Source organism: Canis lupus, chromosome 4 (assembly GCF_003254725.2).
Source record: "Canis lupus dingo isolate Sandy chromosome 4, ASM325472v2, whole genome shotgun sequence".
In the NCBI taxonomy this organism is placed as follows: Eukaryota; Metazoa; Chordata; class Mammalia; order Carnivora; family Canidae; genus Canis; species Canis lupus.
The window spans coordinates 20,183,348-20,209,998 of NC_064246.1; the positions used below are offsets into that span (position 1 = coordinate 20,183,348).

Genomic DNA, 26,651 nt, shown 5'->3' on the forward strand with positions numbered 1-26,651 from the left:
GTCAGGATTCTTCTCTGTAAAATTACTGTTTCCCTTTGTAGTTAAAAAGTATCTTATGGGGAGATACTTGGACACTATGTTTTATAGGGGAGTGAGTGGTGAAGGGAGAAGGAGAAAGAGAATCTTAAGCAGGCTCCACACCCAGTGGGAGCCAACACAGAGCTCGATCTCACAATCCTGAGATCATGACCTGAGCCAATATCAAGAGTTGGATGCTTAACTGACTGAGCCAGGCACCCAGGCACCTGTACCTACTAAATTTAGTATTCATACATAATTCTTGCTTTAAACAATTATTAGTATGGTACTTACAAAATGGCCATTTTCTACCATCCTTCTCCATCTATTAATGGAAATTGTACTTTAAGAAAGCACTGTCCCTCTTCCCCCTCTTATTTATTAATTCAATTATTTATTATATCAGTATGGATTCAGAGCTATTTATTTTATCCTATGGGTTACAATGCATTACTAATGGTTAACTGAAGGGTTAAGGAAGACTTGCCATGTCAGGTTCCAAGCATAAAAATAAGACTGATAAGTGTTGGATAGGAAGAGACAGCATATTGGACTGTCTAGTTTCTTGTCACTTTGAGTATGTAAGCAAAGGTTGATGAATCACTTAATAGAGGTAATGCAGAGATTGGTCCTGGAGTAAGGAAGTGGATTCCATGCCCTTGAAGATCTCTTCTAACCTTGAGATCCTCTCATCTGCTTAAGCAGAAAACACAGATGGTCATTTCATAGCTTACTTAACTACTAAGCTTGTATAGTAAGAGTTTTATATCAGAGCATGTTTAGCCTCTGGTGTATCTGTTGCATAATTTGTAAAACTCAGCCAGCATCCCAGGCAAAAGGGTAAGGTGTGTGGAACTTCAATGTATATAATCTAAAAATGCCAGACCTGTCAGTTCTTACTTTTTAGGACTAAACATAATGTGTAAGTTTATGTCAAGGTGACTTTTTCTTGGGATGTGTAAAGGAGATTATTGCATGTGCTGGTCGAGTAGCTGTATTGTTTTAAGATTTGCTGCCTGTTGCATTTCAAATCATTTCAACACTTCTTCCTAGAATTTTAGACTTTACTCTTCAGACATTCTTATTTTTCTCAAATGAATTTGATAGTTGTCTTTATTTCCATGGTTTCTGAAATATTTCCATGAAACAATAAAATAGTTTTAACAAACTCATTTTATGTTCTTATATTTATTTTAGTATACAAAAAATACTGAACTTCATTCAAAATTTTTCAAATTTATTTTTTCTCCACCTTTATTGAGATATACTTGTCTTGTAACACTGTGTGTTTAAGGTGTATAGCATGGTTATTTGATATATTGTAAAATTATTACCACATTGTTTTGTTCATTTAGAATGTCGAAATTTTCTTCCCTTGTAGTAACTTGTAACATTGTCATAAATTTATTACTGGCCCAAACTGTATTCTTTTCTGTGTTTTCCAGTTAATTGTTAGAGTTAGCAGGTCTTAGATGTTATTTCAGTTTTTACTGGCCAAGTACACTCACTCCTGCCAAGGATCCTTTGTTTACCATATTTAATCCAGCTTGTAGTTCCAGTGATTGCTCCTTCCCAAGCTGATTTGTTTGAATCAGTTTTGCAAGTATAATACCAAGGGGCCTTGTAGGAATTGCTTAATTATTAATGTCCAAATGTATAACAACATCTGCTGAGGCTTCGTCCTGCCTGGAGCCTCGTGTTTTCAAAAGTCCTGTTAGTTTCCATGACTGTCGTCTCATTTGCTGGTTAGCAAAGCATCAAAATGGCTTTAAGAACAGGCCACAAAAGTTTCCCTGGCAGCTTTCCAGCAAGGTACAGAAGAGCGGTATTTTAAGGTCAGGTTGTGACTTTGAAATTCATAAAAGAGAGGTGAGAAAAATTCAGCGGTAACAGATCTCAGTGTTCAGACTGGCAGACTTTTTTCTGGTGTTATTTTTGTTTAGTTTTATTAAAAGCCTTATACTTAGCTCTGTCAGTCTTTACAGCCATCCTCAGTTGTGTGTAGCAATTTTCTGTTTTATTGTATGACACCAGTTTTTTGGGAACTGTGTCCCTTTCTGATGATTTATATATATATATATATATTTTTTTTTTGATGATTTATATTTTTATTCCTGTGTTTCTTTTCTTTTAAAGATTTATATTTATTTATTTGATAAAGAGAGAGAGAGTGAGAGAGAGCATGAGTGCAAGGAGATGGAGAGGGAGAAACGGACTCCTTGCCCGTGCAGCCCAGGGGCACAGGGCTCCATCCCAGGACTCAGATCATGAACCTGAGCTGAAGGCAAAAACTTAACCAACTGAGCCACCCAGACACCACTATTCCTGTGTTTCTTTTTTAAGATTTTATTTATTTATTTGTGAAAAACACACACACACACAGAGGCAGAGACATAGGCAGAGAGAGAAGCAGGCTGCATGCTGGGAGCCCGATATGGGACTCGAGCCCAGGTCTCCAGGATCACGCCCTGGGCCGAAGGCAGGCGCTAAACTGCTGAGCCATCCAGGTGTCCCTATTCCTGTGTTTCTTAATTGGATTTGTATTCCATGACGTTTAAGGTGTTTATGAAGAATTAAAAGGTAATATAGTCCCAGATTTGAATTTGTGTGTGGTGACTGTCAAAGAGATACATAACAGAATGGAGGGAAATGAAGTGCCTTCTTCCTTAAGGTAGTAATGACTTATAACATCAATGAAGTTTTTTCTAATGCCTTCATTTTTTTTTTTTTTTAAGATTTTATTTATTTATTCATGAGAGACACACACACACAGAGGCAGAGACACAAGCAGGCTTCCCACAGGGAGCCCAATGCAGAGTCCCGGTATCTGGCCCTAAACTGAAGGCAGACACTCAACCATTGAGACATTTGAGCATTCTCCTTCGTTTTTTTCTGCAACATTTTGTTTCCACTATGAAATACATAAAACAATGATGATAACAGTCATGCTGGGGTTCTATTCCAAACAATGTGTCAAAGAAAATGACATTCTTTGTTTCTTTTAAGATTTATTTATTTATTTGAGAGAGAGAGAGCACGCATCCTTGCATACCAGGGAGGGGCAGAGGGAGAGAGAGAGAATCTCAAGCAGGCTTCTGGCTGAGTTAGGTGCCATACACCTGCTCCATCTCACAACCCTGAGATCATGACCTGAGCCAAAATCAAGAGTTAGACGCTTAACTAATTGAGCCACCCAGGTGCCCCCACATAGATCACTTTCTAGACACTTATTAAGATTAAGAGTATCTTTCTTGAGGTACCTCGCTGGCTTTAGTCAAAGGAGCATGCAAGTCTTGATCTCAGGACCATGAGTTCAAGCTCTAAATAAAATTGTCTTTTTCTTTAACTGTAAATTTAATTGTAGTGGACAATTTACTTCTCCCTAGCTCATCCACATAGATCTACTATTAACAACTGTCTTATATGGTAAGTGTCCTATGACTATAGTAAAATTTATTATTTTATAACAATTAGACTATTATGTTACTTCTTTTTAAAAATTTTTATTTATTTATTCATGAGAGATACAGAGAGAGAGAGAGAGAGAGAGAGAGAGGCAGAGACACAGGCAGAGGGAGAAGCAGGCTCCATGCAGGGAGCCCGACCTGGGATCACACCCTGGGCTGAAGGCTGTGCTAAACCATTGAGCCACCAGGGCCACCCTCTTATGTTGCTTCTTTGCAGCTTGGTTCTTTTCATATTAATATATCCTGTTTGGGTCAATTTATGTAAATCTCCATTGTGATTTTAATAAATTGAGAAATATAGATTTAAGAATAATATTTAAAGCCATGAAGGGACTCAGTAGTGTATTTAAGATAGAGTGTATGTCTTTTTCTTAAGATTGTATTTATTTATTTGAGAGAGAAATAGACCACAAGCAGGAGGAGAGGGAGAAGCGTGGGAGCCAGTGCAGGGGCTCAATCCCAGGACTCTGGAATCATAACCTGAGTCAAAAGCACTCACTTAACTGACTGAGCCACCTCAATAATATCTAGGTGTGATAAACTTGTTACTCTTGGTTCAATTTTTTAATTTATAGATGGAAATAATTATTAAAAAATTAAATTTAAAATAGAAGCATATCCATCCTATTTTTGTTTATATTTCTCTGGAATATTTTTGCCCATCCTTTGAGTTTCAAATCACTTTCCTTTAGGGGTGTCCCTTATGGACAGTAAATCATTTAATTTAGACTTTGTTTTATTTACATAATCTGTGGCATTTCTTTTAGGTAGTGACTATATTTTATTAGACACATTGTAATAAATGTTTGGTGCTGGCAGGCTAAATGGGTTATTTTTCTATTTTATTCTCTTTTCCTCTGTTAATTTAAAAGACATTAAAAAAAAATAAAAGACATAGATTTAGAGCACCCGGGCAGGAGCCTGATTCTCCCTCTTTCTTCCTGCTGCCCCCCCTGCTTATGCTCTCTATCCCTGTTAAATAAATAAATGAAATCTTAAACACACACATTAACACACACAACCAGATGTTATTATTATTGTCAACCTAATTTTAAAATTGATTATATTAATTTAATTTAAAAATCATCACTGAGGTTTGTTTTTCAGCCTTATTGAGGTAAAATTGACAGATTTGTATGATAAATATCTAAACACTATCTACACACTAAATAGTGTGTAGTTTAGTAATTTGGTATATGTACACATTATGGAAGGATTCCCCCTCATCATAGTAACACATCTATTACCTCACAAATTTACCTTTTTTTTTCTTTTTTAGTGAGAATATTTAAATTCTATTCCTTTAGCAAATTTAATTATACAATGCAGTGTTATCAATCATAGTCACCATGTTGTACATTGGATCCTCAAACTTTTTCATCTTATAACTGAAAGTTTCTACCCTTCTTACCAACCTCTCCCTATTTCCTCTACCCCCTAGTCCCTGACAATCACTTTTGTACTGTTTCTGTGAATTTGCCATTTTAAGATTTTAGATTCCAAATATAAGTGTTTCCATGCAATATTCGTCTTTCTCTGTCTTTCAAAATTCACTTAGCATAATACTCATAAGGGTCATCCATGTTGTTTTAAATGACAGGATTTCCTTTTATAAGACTGAATAATATCCCTGTGTGTGTGTGTGTGTGTGTGTGTGTGTGTGTACATCTATTCACATATACATACACATACACATTTACATCTGTCCAGAGACACTAAGGTTGTTCCCTTACCTTGGCTGTTGTGAATAATGCTGCTATCTCATGGAGGTGATATCTCATTTTGTTTTTTATTTGCATTTCTGTGATGGTTAATAATGATTAGCACTGGGGCACCTAGCTGGGTCAGCTGGTAGATCATCTGACTCTTAATCTCTCAGGGTCCTCAGGGTTGTGGAACCTACTTAAAAAAAGTAATAATAATAGGGGGGACACCTAGGTGGCTCAGTGGTTGAGAATCTGCCTTCCGCTCAGGGGATGATCCTGGATATCTGGGACCAAGTCCCACATCAGGATCCTGCAGGAAGCCTGCCTGCCTCTCCCTCTGCCTCTCTCTCAATGTCTCTCATGAATAAATAAATAAATCTTAAAAATAAATAAATAATATTAATGATTAGCACCTCTTCCAGTACTTGTTGTCCATCTGCATTGTAGTCATTGGGGAAAAAAATCAATTTAGGTCCTTAATTTTATTCATTAATAATGAAACGAAACATCTTTTTGTAGAAAATTAATACTGGACTTTGGCAGATGTAGTTTTCTGGATTTTATTTCAGCTTTGTATGCCTTTGTAATCTATTTGTTTAATTTATTTATTTGGGAGAGAGTTGAGAGGGAGTTGCAGGTATTTATTTATTTGAGAGGGAGTTTCAGAAGAGAGGGACAAGCAGACTGTGCTGAGCTCAGAGCCTAACATAGGGCTATTTACCCAGGACCCTGAGATCATGACTTGAGCCTAAATCAAGAGTCTGAGGCTCAATTGATTGAGCCACTCAGGTGCTCCATGCATTTATAATTAAAAATCTTTATTATAAAAAGAACAGATACTAGTTGAAAAAAATTAAAATATCAAAGTGCTAAAAGTTACAATTCCCATCTTCTTTCTCCCTTCTTCCCTCTTTTATTTCACAGCAATAACCTCAGGACTTCTTTTATTGGGTATTTCTTCAGATGTTTTATTTTATTATTTTATTTTATTTATTTATTTTTTGAAGATTTTATTTATTTATTCACAAGACACACACACACACACAGAGAGAGAGAGAGAGAGAGAGAGAGAGGCAGAGACACAGGCAGAGGGAGAAGCAGGCTCCATGCAGAGAGCATGATGTGGGACTCGATCCCAGGACTCCAGGATCATGCCCTGAGCCGAAGGCAGGTGCTAAACCGCTGAGCCACCCAGGCGTCCCTATTATTTTATTTTTAAATAATCTATACACCCAACATGGGGTTTGAACTCACAACCCTAAGATCAAGAATCACATGTTCTACTGACTTAGCCAGCCAAGTGCCCTTCTTCAGATGTTTTAAACCTACACTTAGAGATTTCTCCTCAACCGTCCCCACATACACACACACACAGAAAACTGTATCATATATTCCTCTTCAACTGGTCTTTTCATGAAGTGTTTTGGATCTTTTGCCGTTTCATGGCAAAACGTATGTATCATACCATACTTTATTCACCTAGTCTTGTATTGTTTTTGAAATATTTGCTGTTAAACAATACAAATTACACAATCTTCCCTAAACATTCTTGTATATGGTTTTTAAATTCCTTTTCTTTATTAAGGAAATATCTAAATCGGGAAATATTTTAAAATTGTTAACTTCTGGGACTCCTGGATGGCTCAGTCTGTTAGTCGGCCTTCTGCTCAGGTCATAATCCTGTGGTCCTGGGATCTAGATCTAGTCCCATGTCAGGCTCCCTGCTCAGTGGGGAGTCTGCTGCTCCCTCTCCCTACCCCTGCCCTTTCTTTTTCTCTCAAATGAATAAATAAAATCTTTTTTTTTAATTCTTACTTCTAAAAGAAGGAAAAAGGGCAAAATTTCCATCATTGTACTTATTTTATGGAAATACGACGAAAAAAGGAGTATGCTCATGATGGGAATTTGTATTGGTGTGTAGTACCTCTTAGCTTCATGATTTTGATTGTAAGTGCTTATCTGGGTTTCTCTTCTTGACTTGCCAAGGCTGAATCATGTATTAATAGAGGAGTAAGGGGGCACCTGTGTGGCTCAGTTGGTTAAATGTCTGCCTTTGGCTCAGGTCATGATAGGAGGGATCAAGCCCCATGTTGTGCTTCCTGTTCCTCTGGGAGCCTGCTTCTCTCTCTCCCTCTGCCTGCTGCTTCCCCTGTTTGTTCTCTGTCAATTAAATAAAAATAAAATCTTAAGAAAAATAAATTTAAATTAAAAAAGACATAAGGTAGTAGAATACCAGAGCTCTGGTTAAGGAGAAAGGTGTACATGAAGTCCTGGAGACTGTTTTGCAGGAAGCAAGGAAAAACTAGAACAAGTTTATCTAAATTAACTTTTCCTAACCAGTTCTGCCAGTTGAGGTATCTCTTTCTAGAAGAGCCACCTTCTGAAAACAAGCATTTGAAAATTTAGCATTTAGAAAGGAAGAACTATTCCTTTATTCTAAAATAATATTTACAAATCAATAAATCTAAATTGGTCAGTTAAATTCAGTTTAAACCACCCTGTAGTTTTTCTTCTCTTTTGGGTTTTTTTGTTTTTGTTTTTTTGGTTTTTCTTTAAATTCATTTGTATACTTATTTATTCTTATGATAATCATCCAGCTTTTTAAATAAATATTTTAAGCAGAAAACAGGTTGAGAAAATAATGCAATGAACACCACTATGTCCATTATCATAATCCAATATTTGACTTTTTGTTTGCACAAGAACCATTGGAAAGTTGCAGGTTATCATCTTTAAGGTTAATCCTACCATACAATCATACCATTATTAAGATTTCCTGATACTATCTAATATCTAGTGTATACTTAGATTTTCCCATTTGTTCCCAAAATAAAACACAACTGTGAGCCTAGAGAACAATCACCAAGATCTCTCCTCTGAGGACTAAAGTCCAGGATGAAGAGACAGTACTGCAAACAGATAAGTAGGTACAATCAATTGCTATGATCAATATCTGTGCCTAGATAGTAAAGGAAGGAGTGTTCAGTTTTATCTGATCCTGGTTAGGGGATAAGAAATACTTGAGTCTCCCAGCTGGGGAATTGTTAAAAATAGTTGATTTTTTCTTACAGATACCTTTCTTCTAGTTCTAGGTGTTTTTTGGGCAAAATCGATGTGGGGCAGGTTGTAGGGCGAAAGGGCATTCTACTTTCAAGCGGCTGCTCAAGAAAGGACTGGGCAGTTCAAAATAGCCTTGGGGGAAGCAAGGCTGGGGGTGGGGCTGGTCTGAGGATACTGCTGTTGCAAGATGCATTCTGTAAAATTTGGCCAAGGGTAGGATCTTGGACAGATTCCTTGTTGTACTGAAAAATGTGAATTTTGCTCTGGTGGTTAGTGGTTCCACTTCCCTTACCACACTGCTCTTTGATTCTTAATGGAGTTTCTACCTTCAGACTCAGGAAACCTTGCTGGGGCTATTTTAGAATTTCGTTTTCTAAAAACTCCTAAGGTGATGTTGATGTTTAGCCAGGTGCTTGTGGAATGCAGCCTAAAGCAATGAGATTTGCATTTAAAATGATCTCTGTAAATAACTGCATATCTGATACTTGAAATTTGGGTGGTAAGGCTAAGAAACTGATTTTATTTAATTTTAATGGATTTAAAATTTAAAACCGAATTAAAGTAAAATATTTTTTATCAAACACAGCTTTGCTTCAGTTACCACTGCATTTTTCTTTAACCAATGAAAATTTAACTATGAATTAATTTGCAATAAGTATAAAATATACATTGCGTTTCTCAGACTTAATATAGAAAAGGCAAAATATTAATTTTGATATCGCGTATTGAAATTATATTTTTATATTGTGGCCTAAAAAGAAACATATTAAAATTTATTCCACCTGTTTCTTTTTACTTTTAAGAAATATACCTCCTAAACACTTTTTGAAATTAATTCTGTAGCCCACAATTGTATTTCCATTAGACAGTGCTTCCTTAGAATTACAATACATGCCGGTTTCGGAATCCTACAGACTAGAAACCAGTCCCAATTCTGAGGTTAATCCCCAGGAGAAGTAGGTGAAAGATTACGTTCTGAAAATGCTTATTACCTAACATTTATTAGAATGTGATATCCAGGTGTGTCTGGGTAGCTCAGTCAGTTAAGTGGCTACCTTCAGCTCAGGTCATGATCTCAGGATCCTGGAAACTAGCTTCTAGTTGGCTGCGCCCGCCCCACCCCCCACCCCCAATTCAGCAGGGAGTCCACTTCTTCTCCCTCTGCCCCTCCCAATCTCTCTGCCTCACAAAAATTAATAAGATTTTTTAAAATGTACTGTTCATAAGAACTGGTACCTCTCATGTTAACTCTCCCATTAACCATGCCTACAGCATGTTATGGATATTCTTGTAAATAAATATTTGTAGAATGAACATTGAGGCAAAAGCAGTAGGAATGAAGAACACAGGATGAAAAGAAGAGGTTTCAAGTAAGACCGCTGAATTCATTGGCTGAATTTGGATGTTGAATGTAGGAAGCTAACAAGGAGATGCCTGAGTTATTATGTTAGGGGAGTTCTGGGGTTAAAGCAGGGTTGAGGTAGAGATAACTCATTAACTTTTAAATGTGGTTGAGTTTTAATTGTCTAATGAAGATGTCCAGTTGATGAATGACTTGCTGTGGGAATCATCAGCAAATAGGTGTAGACTGGAGGCCTACTTCTAGATTAGTGGGGAGCCTGGAGAGAAGGCAAACGAAAACATGGTATAAGTGGGCAGAAAAGCCAGCAAAGGAGACTGGAAATTATGTGTTGAGAATTGAAGGGACAAGCTTGAAGATGTGAGCAACAGTATTAGAACATATTCTGGCTGTCCATTGAATTTGACAATTGGGACTTCACTGGTGAGGCTTGGGCAGTTTCAATGAGGTGGTGGCAGCAGAAGCCTAATTATAGTGGGCTGAAGAGTGTGTGATAGGGATTGCAGACAATTATTTGAAGGTCATTTTTTGTAAAATGGTGCAGTGAGATAGAGGGTGAGAGCTAAATACTTATGGAGGGATGGAGGGTTTTGTTTTCTTTAGATAGAAAAGACAGGAGTTTGTTATAGCCTGTGGGGAGGCAGCTAGAAGGGAAAGATTTACAGATCTTGATACTTTGGCTGCAGAATGTTCACTGATTTTTCTGTTAGGAATGTGTAAATCTCTCTGTGCATAGCATCACCAGCTAAGTGCTAAATAAATACTCAGTATTCTTGGAGCTAATGTTCTTAGAAAGCCTAGACAGAAATAGACGCTTCTTTTTCTTTTTTTTTTTTTTTTAAAGATTTTATTTATTAATGAGAGACAGAGAGAGAGAGAGAGGCAGAGGGAGAAGCAGGCTTCATGCAGGGAGCCTGATGTGGGACTCGACCCCAGGTCTCCAGGATCATGCCCTGGGCTGCAGGCGGCGCTAAACCACTGAGCCACCCAGGCTGCCCTTCTTTTTTCTCCTTAAAGGGAAACATTGAGGAAGGGACTAGAGAGCCAAAGTCACATGAGCAATATTGGAAAGAATGAAAATTGAAATCTTTATTAGTACTTTGTAGAATCATGAATTAACTAGTTATCTGATGGACTCCTGGATGAAGTTGGGTAAGGCAAGGTCCTTGAATTTATCTTTGATCATGAGGGAGCATTCCAGGCAAAATGACTTGATAGAGGCTAAACCCTAGTGGAAAACAGGATTTGTCATAAGACCAGGCTCCTGAAATCCTGAGCATTTAAATGCCCTAAAAAAAAGGTATTTGGAGCCTATCTTCCATCATGAAACTTGACAGGTTGTGAGTGCATATAAATTGCATTTGTAAAATTAGTGCGATTGACTCTTGTCTGATTGAATTAGATAATTGGCAATTTTTTTTATTCTTTTCATTATTTTTTAAAAGAATGTGGAACTTCACTTTGGGGTATTATTTGATACCTATAAGTTTTTGGTCACTTGACTGGCTGAGTTACAGCATGCAACTCTTGATCGCAGGGTTGTGAGTTTAAGCCCCACACTGGGCATGGAGCCTACTTAAAATTAAAAAAAAAAAGTTTTCAATGAGCCTTCTAGTGATATGAAACTGAAATTTTTGAATAAAAAGTTAGGAAAAAGATAAATCTGATTTATCCAAAAGTAAGGAGGCTTATAGTCTAGGGAACATTTAGAGAGAAAATAGTGACCTCTGATCATATCCTCAAGAGCTGGATTGTAAATTGGATTCTAATTTCTCCTCTCCTTCATAACCTGGTATGAACCCTGTGTACACATACTGAATTTGCACAAAAGGTGGTAGTATTTTGCATAGCAATGCTATACTGTTACAACTTAAAAACAGGTGAATGAAAGTAGGCCACTGGGTTCAGAAAAACAATAATTCACATAGTCTAAGAAAAGAAACAATCATAGGAATTGAGTTGTTCTTTTATGTTTTAAGCACCTGTGGTAATCTTAGGTCAGTAAACATTACTAAAAATTAGTAACAAATGGAATTCATCATAAATGTTAATTATTAAAGAGCAGTGCCTTGGGGTTAAACACTAAGTTCTCGAAAGAGACACCTGGTTTGATTCTGGCTCTGAGAGTATTGATTTGACTTTGCCTAGTTACTTAACCTTTCTAAACCTTATCAGGAGAATGGAAATACTCCTACCCTTAGTGGGAGAAGCAAAGGAGAGCATTCTGATAAAATGTTAATGATAATGCCTCTTAAGTAGTCAATGCTCAATATATGAATAATAACTACTAATAAATATTCTTTTTTCTTAATTGTGAATTTGAGACTGCAATTAGTAGGTTTTGCTCTATGTTGAAGGACCTGTAGCAAAAAAGAACTACCTAATAGGTTTTTACCGCGTCAATAGTTCATTTCCACATGTAGTAAGGCCCAACAATGTGTATAAATACCTTATTTCATTTATTCTTCACAATAAACTTGCTTTCTAGTCCTGATTTATTTTAAGAGAACTGAGGTTCAAGGAGGCTTCATAGAGCAAGGACTTACTCTAGGCCACATGGTTGGTAAGTGATGGAACAGGGAAAGTAGCCAAGGTTTTTCTGATTCCAATAAAGCCCCATTCTGAGAAATATAGGAAACAAGGTACTCAAAAAGTATAAAGAAGAAATTACTCTGTTCACAAGAGTTGGTTATGAACTTCAAGCATGGGTAAGGTTGTTCACGGAAAAGGTGAAGAATGAATAGGCAGTGGGTTTGGCTTTGGAATCCTCTAAATTGGAGGCTCAGGGGGACACACCTACCACCTGGGGACAGACCCAGAAGAAGGGAGTACCAAGGAAGTCCCAGATTTTAGAGTTTCAGTTGAGACTCTCTTTGGAGGCCTACAAAAGAAAGAGCAGGTTAAGGAATGATTGGATTTGAGTTAGCCACTTAAGATGTTTGAATGAGGAGGGAATCTGATAGGATGATTGCTTGAGGCAAATTGGGGGTCTGAGAGGGTTTTTTTTAGCCTTTTTGACTCAGAAGGAATTGTACTGGCTCAAAGCTCCAGAGGAAGACGTTAGGAGCAAGGACCCCTGAGACTAGAGAGGTATGGTTCTTAGGTCAGTTTTGTATACATTCAGAACCAATCTACAATCAACGAGTTTTTGGATTAAATAGAAGTTGTCCCTCCCTCTAATAATATGTTTCCCTTCCTCTGCCCCACCCTCAAGTTAAAGGATTTAATTTGGATCCTGAGACCCTGTGGCCAAATGAGGGTGGAGTTTTTGTTGGGGAATAGGAGTTAAAAAATTAGAATAGAAAAGAAGGCTGGATCTGGTGGATCGAGCGGAAAGCAACTCTTAAGGACTCTTGGATGGCTTTTCTTCAGCCCAGGCAAGGAAGAGCCATGAGGTTTTATGGCGCCAAGGTAGGACAAGTGGGACAAGTGCAGACTCAGTCCCTTAGATCCCCCCACCCCCTGCCCTCCTTTTTTATGAACTTTGAACATCTTACAGGGCAGATATAGGCAAACTGGAGAGGCAGAACAGAGGCAAAGCTCAAATATTAGGGCTACAAACTTGGTAGGGTATGTGAGCTCTTTATGCCTAAAGGAAAAGAGCTAAACAATTTTACTTCTGTAGGAATATAAGGTAACTTGCAAATCCCCTTTGAGGGAGGATTTGTGTGTGTGTTAAAAGTTTATTTTAGCTTTGGTGAATGGCTGGTTTATCTTTTTTTTAAATTTCAATTTGGGTTTGTTCGAAAGCAGTTGTGCAGAGCAGGAGCTGACATGCATGCATCTGTGGGAATGTGGGAGGGCAAATACTGTATCTGGCATGATTGCATCATCAAAGTCAACATGAATGGAGCTACCAGTGGTTCTCCTGAATTTTTTCTCCAAACACTTAATTTTCAGGTTGAGAACATAAGGTCCTGTAGGTGTCACTTCTAATCAGGTATGATTTGCAGGCTGCTCCTTGTCTTTTACATGTTAGTTTTTTTTTTTTTAATTATTTATTTATTTGAGAGAGATCCAGAATGAGTGGGGGGAGGGACAGAGGGAAGAAGCAGACTTTATTGTCCACGAGGAGCCAGTGTTCCGGTCTCTCATAGGGCTCGATCTTAACAACTGTGAGATCATGATCTGAGCCGAAATCAAGAGTCAGACTTGCATACTCACTGAGCCACCCAGGCAGCCCTTCTACATGTTAGTTTTTCTAAATCCTCAAAGGTGATGAAGATTGGTCCTTGGTTGCGAGTAGAGGGTGAAAAAAAAATTTAGCTATTATGATGGTACCACATACTATATCTGTGGAATTAAAATTTCCTGGGGAGGGCTATTAGGGAAAAAGTGTTTTAAAAAAGATTACTGGGGTGGAGACGGTAAAAAAAAGAAAGGAAAAAAAAAAGTAAAGACAAGTTGAGAAACTGATCTGCCTGCAGTAAAGGTCTAGTCTCGTGTACCATATGTCTCTGTACATGCTTTGAAAGGCTTTTCCAAGGGATCTGAGCAGCTGTTTCTTGACACAGGAAATACAACATGTATGGAATGTGAGTGTTGGGAGAGGTGACAGTCAGATTCTGTCCAAAGGGCATACTCAGTGTTTCAGAATAAAAATACCACTTTGCTCAATACCATTTGAGCTCATTCAAGAGTGGGTGTGAGTATCACTACAATAAGAATGTGGAGAAATGAGAAAACAGGGTGCTTGTCAACTATTGGACCCAGATCTGATCTAAGGTGATCAACATTCCTGTTGGTTCAGAAGGAGTAAGAGAGGCCCAGAGCAACATAGAGCCTTGTGACTACTATAGAGTGCACACAGAGAACTGGGAGATGTTGAATTAGTGTCCTTTAAATGATACCCTTGGGCACTTTTGGGGTGGTAGAGGAGGAAGAGATGAGACACCAGTGGCGGGTGGCTTGATTTTGGGTCACTAGAATATGCTGGGTCACTATATATGCTGCTTGAGGGAGTGAAATAGCCACCATTCCAATATTTGTGAAACACTTCACTTCCTTCAGAGAGATGGCATCTCTTTAAGAAAGGTAGATGTTAACAAATATTTTGAGATTCAAAGTGGTTATTCGGGAATATGCCACATCTAAGCAGATTTTCCTTGATTAAAAGTCAAGGAAATCTTCAGTAAAAAATAAAAATTCATAATGTAGTTACTGGAGCCTGTTTCATGTAGTAGTTTGGGATGGTACACTCGGTGGTAGGATGGAGTCCCCTCCTTCCAGGTCAGTAATTAAGTGCATTTCTTCCTAACTCTGGCTCAGGTGTCATACTGATAATTTACAATCCACTATGGTGGAAGTATTTATACCACAAAAATTGGCCTACCCTGCAAAAGTGTTTCCTCTTCCTCAGTTCCCAATCTGGTGATTGTTGAACATTAACTAGTATTCTACTGAGTACAGTTTCTATACGACAAATGTTGACAATCTTGCATAGCCTTCCTGAATATTAGCAAATATTAACAAGTGTGTAGGTACTCCACACCCTTTCTTTATATTCTAATTTGTTTGGAATTTGGTACTACATAACCTTTTAGCTTTTTTCGCCTATGTACTAGAAATCTTTCCATAGACCGCTTTAATTTTGGCTTAAATATAAAGGAAATAAAAAATCAAAACAGTATTTAGTCAGGTCTGGGTTTAATAGTTCCCAAGCTCCTGTATCGTTCTTGACCTCCTTTTGCTCTTCACTCATATTAGTTTTTGTATTCTTCTAGAGTTTCTTTATGTAAATATGAATATATATATTAATTCCCCATACTTTTTATTAAAATAAAAAACATTGTATATGCAGGTTCTAGATCCTCTTTTTTTTAAATAAACATAATATATCCTGGACATCTGCATTTTAGTAACGGAATTCTTTTTTTATAGCTGCAAGGTATTATGTAGATATACCACAGTTGAATTAGTCTGTTACAGGTGGACATTCAGGTATTATGAATTACTTGTTAAAATATACAGAACTGGGGCTCCTGAGTGGCTCATTCAGTTGAGCATCTGCCTTCTGCTCTGGTCAGGATCCCAAGGTCCTGGGATTGAGCCCCACATCAGGCTCCCTGCTCAGAAGAGCCTGCTTCTGTCTCTCCCTCGGCTGCTCCCCCTGATTGTGCTGTCTCTGTGTCAAATAAATAAAATCTGTTAAAAAAAATAAAATATGCAAAGTTGTCAAAACATATAATTAAGGGCAAGTATAAATAGGATAAATTCTTAGCAGTGAAAATGCTGTGTCAAGGGAGAGGTTGAATTTGTAATTTTGATAATTATTGCCAAATTCCCCTCCATAGGATTGATACCATTTTGCACTATACCAGCATTAGATGGGGGTATATATCCTCCACAACCTACTCCAAGGGTCTGGGTGGTCAAACATTTTGATGTTTGCTAATCTGATAAGTGAAAAATGTTATCTTTGCTGTTTTGATTTGCATTTTTCTTAACCCTGATCCCCTTTTACAGGGTCCACAACTTAGGGTTGTGAAGATCAAATGAGTTCCTGCAGTAAAGAGTGTATTACAATATAGCCAACATTCTTTTAATTATAACTCTGATAATGAAATTGTTAGTGTTCTCTCTTACTGATACCTCATCCTTACTGTGCTAATAACTTTGGTCATAGAGTCTCATTGAACCCCCATCACAATATACATGACCTCTTAAAAAAGGACACTAAAGTTCAGGCTACATGGCATCTTTGGATCAGATGACCCCAACCCCCCCCCCCCCCCCCGCCAGCCCCCCAGCCCACCCCATAGTGGTAAATCAGTTTGTTCTGGCCACTTAGTTTCACTAACAGCATCAAGTGAAACTAAGAGTAACCATTTTCTCAGTGTGCATGCCTGTGCACATACACATACACATACACTTATAATCACATTTAACAGTACATAAGAGTTCAGCCAGGTTGATTCCTGAAAACAGAAAATGTTACCAGCCCTACTGAAATGTAATCTATTAAATTGTTTTCTTAAAGGTTAGGTTTAGTAGTTGGCAGTGTGTAGTGCATGTTCTCATGTACTTATAGACCCCATGTTTCAAACCCCTTGTTTTTAAAAAGCCCTATCAGATATAGGGGCACCTGGGTGGCTCAGTCAGTTGTCTGACTTTTTTAAAGATTTTATTTATTTATTCATGAGAGGCAGAGACATAGGCAGAAGGAGAAACAGATAGCCCTTGGGGAGCCTGATGTGGGACTTGATCCTAGGACTCCAGGATCATAACCTAAGCCACCAGGCACCCCGAGTGTCTGGTTCTTGATTTTGGCTCAGGTCATTATCTCAAGGTCGTGAGATCAAGCCCCACTTCAGGCTTCGTGCTGGGTTTGGAGCTTGATGAAGATTTCCTTTCTTCCTCTCCTTCTGCCCCTTCCTGCCTCCTAAAAAGAAAAGTTATAGGAGATACAATTAAATTATAAAGATCAGTTGTTTTTAATGAAGCTCATTAGTTAATGAGAACGTCCTATGTTGTGGCACATAAATCTTCTTATCTAGAGGAATGTGTACATTGAAGTTTCGGTGTCTTAGATATGCATATTTATAAAATCAAGTAAAATAAACAAACAAAAAAACCTCTTTTCCTCACATCTGTTTCCCAGCGGTAGTAGTAACTAATAGTAATGTTTTACCTACCAGCTTTCTGCAACTTGTTTATATGGGTTAATATATTTTGGATCTGTTGCCATGCAATCAGTAGATTGATATGTGTGAATGATAGCTGCACATTATTTCAAAATATGAATGCATTTATTTCTCTAGTATAAATATTATATTCCATGATAATTTGTTTGCACACATTTCTGCATTTTTAGTTTTGGTTGGTACTTGTGTAGATTAAAAGGTTGCATTTATTTTCATTTGCTTGTCTTCTAGGAAAGTCAAACAGCTTTTGAACCTGTGGATTTCCACTTAAGCAAAGAACACATTCCTGTCTTTTTCTCACTCTTCTACTGAGTCATTTACCTTTTCTTTTTTTTTTTTTTTTCATTTACCTTTCCTTGTTGATTGTGGAAGTTCTTTTACATTACGAAAAGTAGCTATCTACGTGTAGTATCGATTTTTTCCTAGACTATCCTTTGCCTTTACCTTTTTATGGTAATATTTCTCCTCCCTTCTTTTGACAAATATAGGTATGAAGAAGTCAATACATTTTACATCCTGATTCAGTGCACGGACACATACATACACTTACACTTTTTTTTTTTTTTACATACACATTATTATTATTATTATTTTACATACACATTATATAAAAGATTTGTTCTTTATTTATTTTAAAAGATTTTATTTATTTATTCATAGACACAGAGAGGGAGGCAGAGACACAGGCAGAGGGAGAGGGAGACGCAGGTTCCATGCAGGGAGCCCGATGTGGGACTTGATCCTGGGTCTCCAGGATCACACCCCAGGCTGCAGGCGGCGCCAAACCCCTGCGCCACCGGGGCTGCCCTATGAAAGATTTATATTAGAAGATTGCCTGGCTGGCTCAGTTGGAAGACCATGTGACTCTTGATCTTGGGGTCATGACGGCAAGCCCCACCCTGGGTGTAGGGATTACTTAAATGAATAAAACATTTTTTTTAAATGATTTACATTGTAATACTTATTTTTATTAAATGTAGTGTATTTGTATTTTTCCGTACAATTTTGTTAAGAAAAACCACTTGTTACAAAGCACTAAGTTGGTATTGGAACTTCTAGATTATGATCAACAGTTTGCAAAGAACTACATTATGGTGTCTTTGCTTTAAAAATTGTTCATATTATACTTAGTTAAAATATTTTTTTCCTTTATGGCTTCTCACCTTTTACTCTTGCTTGGGAATATTTTCCCTACTTTCTAAATTGTCTTATCTTTTTATATTTAAATTATTAATTTATCTGGAATTTTTGTTACATATTAAAAGATCATATTACCCTTGTCATTTTTAAGAAATTGACCCTTTCTCCACTGCTTTGAAATGCCATTTTAATAATAAAAGTTTATCTGTTAATTTATTAACCTGTATGTTAAAAAATTGACAATTGTTTCAGTTTAGTTTTTTTTTTAAGATTTTATTTATTTATTCATGAGAGCCACAGAGAGAGCCACAGACACAGTCAGAGGGAGAAGCAGGCTCCCTGCGACGGCGAGATCACCCCCTGAGCCTAAGGCAGACGTTCAACCACTGAGCCACCCAGGCATTCCAGTTTTTTAAGTTATTATTGAAATGTAATATATACAGAGAATGTATATATGAGAATTGTATATTTTGATGAATTTTGACAAACTGAACATAACCTATGTAACCTGTGTATCCTGATCGAGAAATTAGATAATAATTTATTTCTACTAAGATTGTTTAATGTGCAAGAAAAGATTATTTAATATTTAACTTTAGAATTGGGTAACGCTTACACATTTTATAGCTATTCTGTGCTTTGATTTAGTTTTTCCATCAATACTTCAGGTTTGCCTATGGACTCAGGTATATCATCTTCATTGAATAAGAAGTCTCCTAATCTTAATATTTTTTTCTCTTCCTGGGGTTTTAACTAGAATGTCCACAGCCATATTAAAGATTAGGAGGTGTAGGTTATCTTTACATTTGCTCCTGACAGGAGTTGGAAATGCCACTACTGTCTCAGTTCCTATGTTGTAATTTTGCATGAGGTGTTTCAGGGTTTTAAAAATAGGGATTAGGGATCCCTGGGTGGCGCAGCGGTTTGGCGCCTGCCTTTGGCCCAGGGCGCGATCCCGGAGACCCGGGGTCGAATCCCTCATCGGGCTCCCGGTGCATGGAGCCTGCTTCTCCCTCTGCCTGTGTTTCTGCCTCTCTCTCTCTCTGTAACTATCATAAATAAATAAAAATTAAAAAATAAATTAAAAAAATAAGGATTAGAAGGGAATATAGACAGTGATTGCTTAATGCATACAAGGTTTCTCTCAGGGCTGATGAAAATGTTCTGGAATTAGATAGAGGTGATTATTGCATAACATTGTAACTATGCTTAAAAACCACTGATGTATAGTTTTCAATGGTAAAATGGTTAATCTTATTTTATGGGTATTTCATCTAAAAATTTTTTTTAAAGGAATTACACTGTTCCACTAAACATAATGGCTAAAGTGAAAAGACAGAGCATACTAACTGATAATAAGAATGTGCAACAATTAGAACTGTCATAATTACTGGTGGGAGTGTATGTTGGTAACCATTTTAGAAGATTCATTGGCCTTTCTACTAAAGCTGAAGATAACATACACTTACACACTTGATGACCTAGTACTTCCACTCCACCCAATGTGTATATGTTCACCAAACGATAGCAATAGTATGTTATAGTAGTATACTTAGAATACTCAAAAACCAAGAATTAACTCAACTGTCCATCCACAGTAGAATCAATAAGCATGTTATAGTATATTCAATCAATGAATTACTATACAACAATAAGAATCAATGGACTGCAAATACACTTAACATGAATGAACCCCAAATATAGTTTTGAGTGTGAAAGGAAGTCAGTTACTTAAAGTTTGGAAATAAGCAAAAGAGATCTGTGGTAGATGTCAAAACAATGGCAACCCTTTGCCAGTGGACTGATGACTAGATGGGAGTTTCTTGGCTGGAACTTGGGCGCTTAGGGGTTCATTTGTGAAAAAAATCTATAAGCTATACACTTAGGATTTGTATGCTTTTCTGTGTGTATTATGTATTTCAGTACAGGTTGCATTAAGATAATAGATATTGCCTATTGAATGGTACCAACATAAAAATAGTTTAAAGATTTATTTGGAGGAGTGCCTGGGTGGCTCAGTCATCCAACTCTTGATTTCGGCTCAGGTCATGATCTCTGGGGTCGTGAGATTGAACCTGCATCAGTGTCTGCCCTGAGCATGGAGTCTGCTTAAGATTCTCTCTCTGGGGCACATGGGTGACTCAGTTGGTTAAGTGTCTGCCTTTGGCTAGAGTCCTGATCTTGGGGTCCTGGGATCAAGTCCCCCATTGGACTCCCTGCTTCTCCTGCTCCCTCTGCTCCTCACCCCACTTGTGCTCTCTGGCTCTCTCTCTGTCAAATAAATAAAAGCTTTAAAATTAAAAAAATAAATCTACCTATACTATTTATTAAGTTTTTCCATCTGCCTTTTACCCCCAACCCCCCCCTTACACTTGTTCTCTTTCCCTAAAAAAAAAAAAAGTATTTTGAAAAACAAATACGTATGCCAAAATATTACCAGGTATGAGTTAATGATAGTTTGTACTTCATTTTTTCCCCCCTACACACTCCTTTCGGTATTTTATTGAAAACAAAAAGCAAAAGTAGTATCTTTTTCAGGGGCATTACATTTAGTTCCTGTAAATTATTAAGTTCCTGTGGCTCTTACTCCAATATTTGCATAAATATTATGAGATATTTCTGTGTTTATTTTGTAGGCAGATTTTGACAACAAATCAGTAAATGGCCTCAAGTCAGAATCCATGGAATACAGGAGGAGTTATGGGGGGGAACAGAGATTGGAATTAAACCCACCTCCCCTCGAAAATGTAACCAAAAATGAAGAAAGTATGACAGGTATTGAAGTGGAGAAGTGGACGCAAAACAAGAAATCACATTTAACTGATCATGTCAAAGGCGAATTTAAGGCAATTGTGACAGAAGCTGAAAAATTTAAAAATTCTGAAGATGACAAGAAAAAAGTCCTCCTTACTGACTTAATTGAGCCTCAGAAATTGTTTGCACAAACTATAAGAAACGGCATTAAAAATGTACACTATTTACCAACTGAAACAAATGTGTCTTTTAAAAAATTCAATATTGAAGAATTTGGCAAGGCATTTGAAAACAACTCCTATAAATTCCTGAAAGACACTGCCAACCATAATGCCATGAGTTCCATTGCTACTAGTGCGAGCTGTGATCATCTCAAGGGGAGAAATAATGTTTCAGTCTTCCAGAAGCCTGGCTTTAACTGCAAGTCTTTACCAGATCCTACAACTTTCAACTTAAATAGTCATACTAGTACACACAATGAAAGTGATCAACCCAAATCTCTAGATAATATACCAAGTAAAGACCCAAAAGATGGATCTCCAGTTCAGCCAAGTCTTCTATCCCTGATGAAAGATAGGAGATTAACACTGGAGCAAGTGGTGGCCATAGAAGCTCTGACTCAACTGTCAGAAGCTCCATCAGAAAATTCCTCACCATCAAAGTCAGAGAAGGATGAAGAAACAGAACACAGAACAGAAAGTTTGCTTAATAGCTGTAAAGCTATCCTCTATTCTGTAAGAAAAGACCTCCAGGACCCAAACCTGCAAGGGGAGCCAGAAAGCCTTCATCACTATCCATCTTTGGAAAAGCAGACTTCATGCAACACGGTGGTGTTCAATGGCCAAAACATTTCCAAGTCACACCACAACTCAGCTGCTAACCAGGCACCTACCAAGTCACAGGAATGTTCAAAAGCCACAAATTCAATAACTCTTTTTATACCAAATTCAAATTCATCTAAAATTGACACCAATAAAAATGTTGCTCAAAGTAGAATTAATCTTGAGAGTTCTAAGAATTTGCATCCGTTGCCACCAGCAGGTGATAAATTGGGGTATTGTAACCAATCACTGGCCAGCAGTAAAAAGATAGACTTAAAAGACGATCCATCGGGTCTAAATACAATACACAGCAAAATAGAGGAAGATGTTGCAACACAGTTAACACAACTTGCGTCCATAATTAAATTCAATTATATAAAACAAGAAGACAAAAAGGTTGAGAGTACACCAACAAGCCTCGTTGCATATAATGTACAGCAAAAATGTAGTCAGGAGAAGGCCACAATACAACAGAAACCACCTTCCAGTGTACAAAACAATCATAGCTCATTATTGACAAAGCAAAAGAACACAACACAGAAAAAGACAAGAGCTACCCCATCAAGAGATCGGCGGAAAAAGAAGACTGTAGTCATAAGTTGTCAAGAAAATGACCAGAAAAATCAGGAACAGTTGTCATATGAGTATAGTAAATTACATGACATTTGGATAGCATCTAAATTTCAAAGATTTGGTCAATTTGGTCCACATGATTTTCCCATTCTGTTGGGAAAAATTCCTCCTTTAACCAAAGTATGGAAACCACTGACTCAAACGAGTTCAGTGTTAGAACACAAAAAATTGTTTCCTCCACTCACTCAGATAAAATTTGAGCGTTATTATCCTGAATTAGCACAGGAAAGAAACATGAAGGTTGAACCGTTGGATTCTCTCCCAATATGCCAGTTAAAAACAGAGTCCAATGGGCAGGCGTTTACAGAAAAAGTATATAGTTCTCAGGTACAGCCAACAGGGAATGTCAATCAGAAAGCTCATCCTTTACTCCAGCCCTCCTCTCCAACTAACCAGAGTGCTAATGTAATGACCGGCGATGACCAAACACAATTCCAGCGGGATGTTCAAGACCAACTCATGCATCAGAGACTGCCAACATTGCCTGGTATCTCTCATGAAACCCCCTTACCAGACCCAGCACACATTCTCAGGAATGTAAATGTGGTATGTTCAGGTGGAATTACAGTGGTTTCTACCAAGAATGAAGAGGACGTCTGTTCATCTAGTGTTGGAGCATCAGAATTTTCCCCAGTAGACAGTGCACAGAAAAGTTTTAATGATTATGCCATGAACTTCTTTACCAATCCTACAAAAAACCTGGTGTCCACAACAAAAGATTCTGATTTGCCAACCTGCAACTGTCTTGGTAAGTGTGTGCACATATAGCTGAGTGCATGTGCACCCGCATGTTTGTGTGTGTGTGTGCTATGTTTACCTCCATTAATTGCCTCGTTGTGACCAGGTCAATTTTGGGTTATCGTTTACATGTGGCAACTTTGCCCCATTCATATCCTAGCTAAAATGGAGTAGATTCTATACCCATTTTTCTGCGGTACCTTGATTACTTTTGCTCAAATAATTAGGAAGTTTAACTCATAATTTTGAAACTTCAACAAGTGGAAAATTTGCTAATTTCTCTCAGCTAAATGTCTCCTAAGTTATTTATTGTACATATCATAAGAATGAATTCCTTTATTATCTATCTTATATTTAAAAAAATTTCAACCTCTAAGCATTTTGTTTAAAAAAAAGTTTTATGTGAGATATAAAATACATGCAGAGAATATAAAATGTATGTGCAGCCTAACAAATAACTATAAAAATATCTATAATTGCCACCCTACGCAAAAACTGGAAATGGTTTCTTTCTTTTCAATGACAGTGCTTTTCTGCTATGTGATACAAAGGATGTCTAGATATGAAAAAAATCCCTAGTCCTGGCCATTGATGAATTTGTGAACCTTTTGAAATATTAAAATATGAAATTGTTGTATAATATCGATTGTCTATAAAAAATAAGCATATGCAACTAGCTGATTTATGGAACAATTCATAATTGATATTTATTTTGTACCTTAGGAGTTATTGCAAGTGAACATCCAGGAACTAATAATTAGAATTTTTATTGTGTTAAAAGTCCTGGGAAAATCTTAGGTTCTTTTTTTTTTCTAAGATTTTATTTATTTGTTCATGAGAGATACACAGAGATAGAGACAGAGACACAGGCAGAGGAAGAAGCAGGTTCCATGGAGGGAGCTGGATGTGGAACTCTTCCCAGGACTCCAGGATCATGCTCTGAGCCCAAGGCAGACGCTCACCCGCTGAGCCACCCAGGCATCCCCTAGACAGGCTTTATGAGAAATTTGCTCAGTATTTGAAACACAAGAAATGCTGAATTTCAACCTTGTACTGATTAGTCACTGTCTATGGTAAAATTTCATGTAAGTGCTCAAATAAAAGAATTATTTACTCTAATGTAGCTGTAATAGGGAAATTAAATAGATTGTGTCATTAAAGTTTGTTAGGCTGCTCATGCCCTCATTATTTCAGCTTTTATATGAGGATTTTTGAGGACAGAATTTGTGAAATAAACCTATTTGGGTTCAAAATAGGTTAATTATTAAAAGTCTTATTTTAAAAAAATTTTAAATATAACTCCAAATCACAAAGATTTAAGATTGCCTTGAACATTGGAAGCTTTTTTTCCTGAAGTAGGTGTTTCATAAGTACATTGCAAAATGGGCGAATGATTATTTGAAAGGATAAACTATATCATTTTTTCTTAAATCACAGGAGAAAAAATAGTGAAGTGTAGCAATGACCTTTTGCTCTCGATTATCTAAAGTACATATGATACTTTGAAATCAATCCTTCCATTTCTCCACTTATCATTCATCACAGTTATGACAGCCTACCACATGCCAGGCCCCAGGGATATGCTCTTTTTAGAAGGATCTCATAATATGAAAAGGGTGACAATGCTGACAAAGGGGTTCAACTGGGAGAATGAGAGTTTCCTGGAGCAAGGACAGAAGAGTGTAGCAAGGATGACTCCTCCTATTCCAGATCTTTAATGCAAGTCTGAAACTATACTATGACCTTGACTTGTCATATTCAAAACATGCCTACAAAGGGAAGATGTGTTATCTCCATTTTACAAGTGAAGAAACTAAGTCACAGGGGAAGTCACAGCTAGTAAATTATTAAACTGGAATTCAAAACAGTAGTTTCAACTTCAGAGCCTATGTTTGTACCCTTCTTGCTCTTGTTTCAAAAATCTGAATTAAGAAAGGGACAGTATTTTTCTAAATATCATTACAAATGGAAAAAAGATCTCTAATTTAAAATGCCATTAAAATGTATATACCTGAGCTAGTCTTATTTTACTGTGTGCATAATGTCAGAACAATTGTTTAGTTTCAAGACTTTTTCCTTATATATTACATAATAATGTACATAGTCACCATGTAGTAGTTGAGACACCCAGGCATTTAAAGTTTATTGAGCATCTGCAGTGGACCTGTGATTGTTTTATGCATTGTCACGTATTTTTCTGTAATCTTTGCATGTGAGGTTACTATGCTTTTTGTATAGATATAGGAACTTAAGAAAAACAAAAAAGCAGGGGTGCCTTGGTGGCTCAGTCAGTTAAGCATCCGACTCTTTTTTTCAGCTCAGGTCTTTATCTCCAGTTCTGAGTTCAAGCTGGGAATGGTGCCTACTTTAAAACAACAACAACAAAAAAGCAGACTCACTCAGAAATTATCCCAAGTGGAATGATCATATCTAAAAGATTTCCATGGAGAGACACCTGGGTGGTTCAGTCGGTTAAGCATGTGGCTCAGGTCTTGATCTCAGGGTCGTGTGATGGAGCCTCGCATCAGCTCCATGCTGAGTGTGGAGTCCACTTGAGATTCTCTCCATCCGTCTCTCCCCTTGCTCGTGCATGTGCTCTCTCTTTAATCTTTAATTAAAAACAAGATTTCCATGGATGTATTGTGTTCTTGCAAAATAAGAGTGATTAACCTCTGGATCATGGTTCCTCAATTTGAGCACTATTGGCATTTTAGATAAGGTAATGCTTTGATGTGTAGGTGGACTGTTGTCTGCATCCTAGCCTGTTTAAGTGGGATCCATGCCCTCTACCCATTGGGTACAAATAAATACACACACACACCTGCCCAGTTGTAACAACCAAAAATATTTGCCAAATGATCGCTCAGGAAAAATTGCCCCTGGTTAAGAACCACTGCTCTAGATCATCATTAATAAGTTAAAATCTGTTCAGTGTATCTTAGGAAGCCACAGAAGTAATCCTATGTTGTAGCTGATAACCAGTCAAAATGGTTAAATAATCACCTTTCGTTATAGGTGCACCATGGCAAGAAATGCATTTATCAGCGATTCTAGTTAGACGTGATTCTAAGAGGCCAAGTTAAAAATACTGTTTTTGAGAAACCCATAATTCATACAAAATTTAAAGTAGTACAGTGGTGCCTGGCCGGCTCAATCTGTAGAGCATGCGATCTAGAGTTGTAATCTCAGGGTGGTATTGAGTCCCGCATTGAGTGTAGAGTTTGCTTAAAATTAAAATCTTTAAATGATAACAATGTTAAAGATTTTATCTATTTACCAGAGAGAGAGAGAGAGAAAGGATGAGCAGGGTG

At 37.3% G+C, this 26,651-nt stretch overlaps 1 protein-coding gene across 5 annotated transcripts in view; it reads left to right on the plus strand.

The window, feature by feature from the left end:
• The window catches only part of TET1 (tet methylcytosine dioxygenase 1), a 138,600-nt gene that overhangs the window by 58,019 nt on the left and 53,930 nt on the right, over positions 1–26,651 (plus strand). For all 5 annotated transcript variants that reach the window (XM_049109010.1, XM_035715474.2, XM_049109009.1 and 2 more), the window contains one exon: positions 21,031–23,350. In XM_049109010.1, coding sequence (XP_048964967.1) covers positions 21,031–23,350 — 2,320 coding nt within the window. The remainder of the gene's footprint in view (positions 1–21,030; positions 23,351–26,651) is intronic.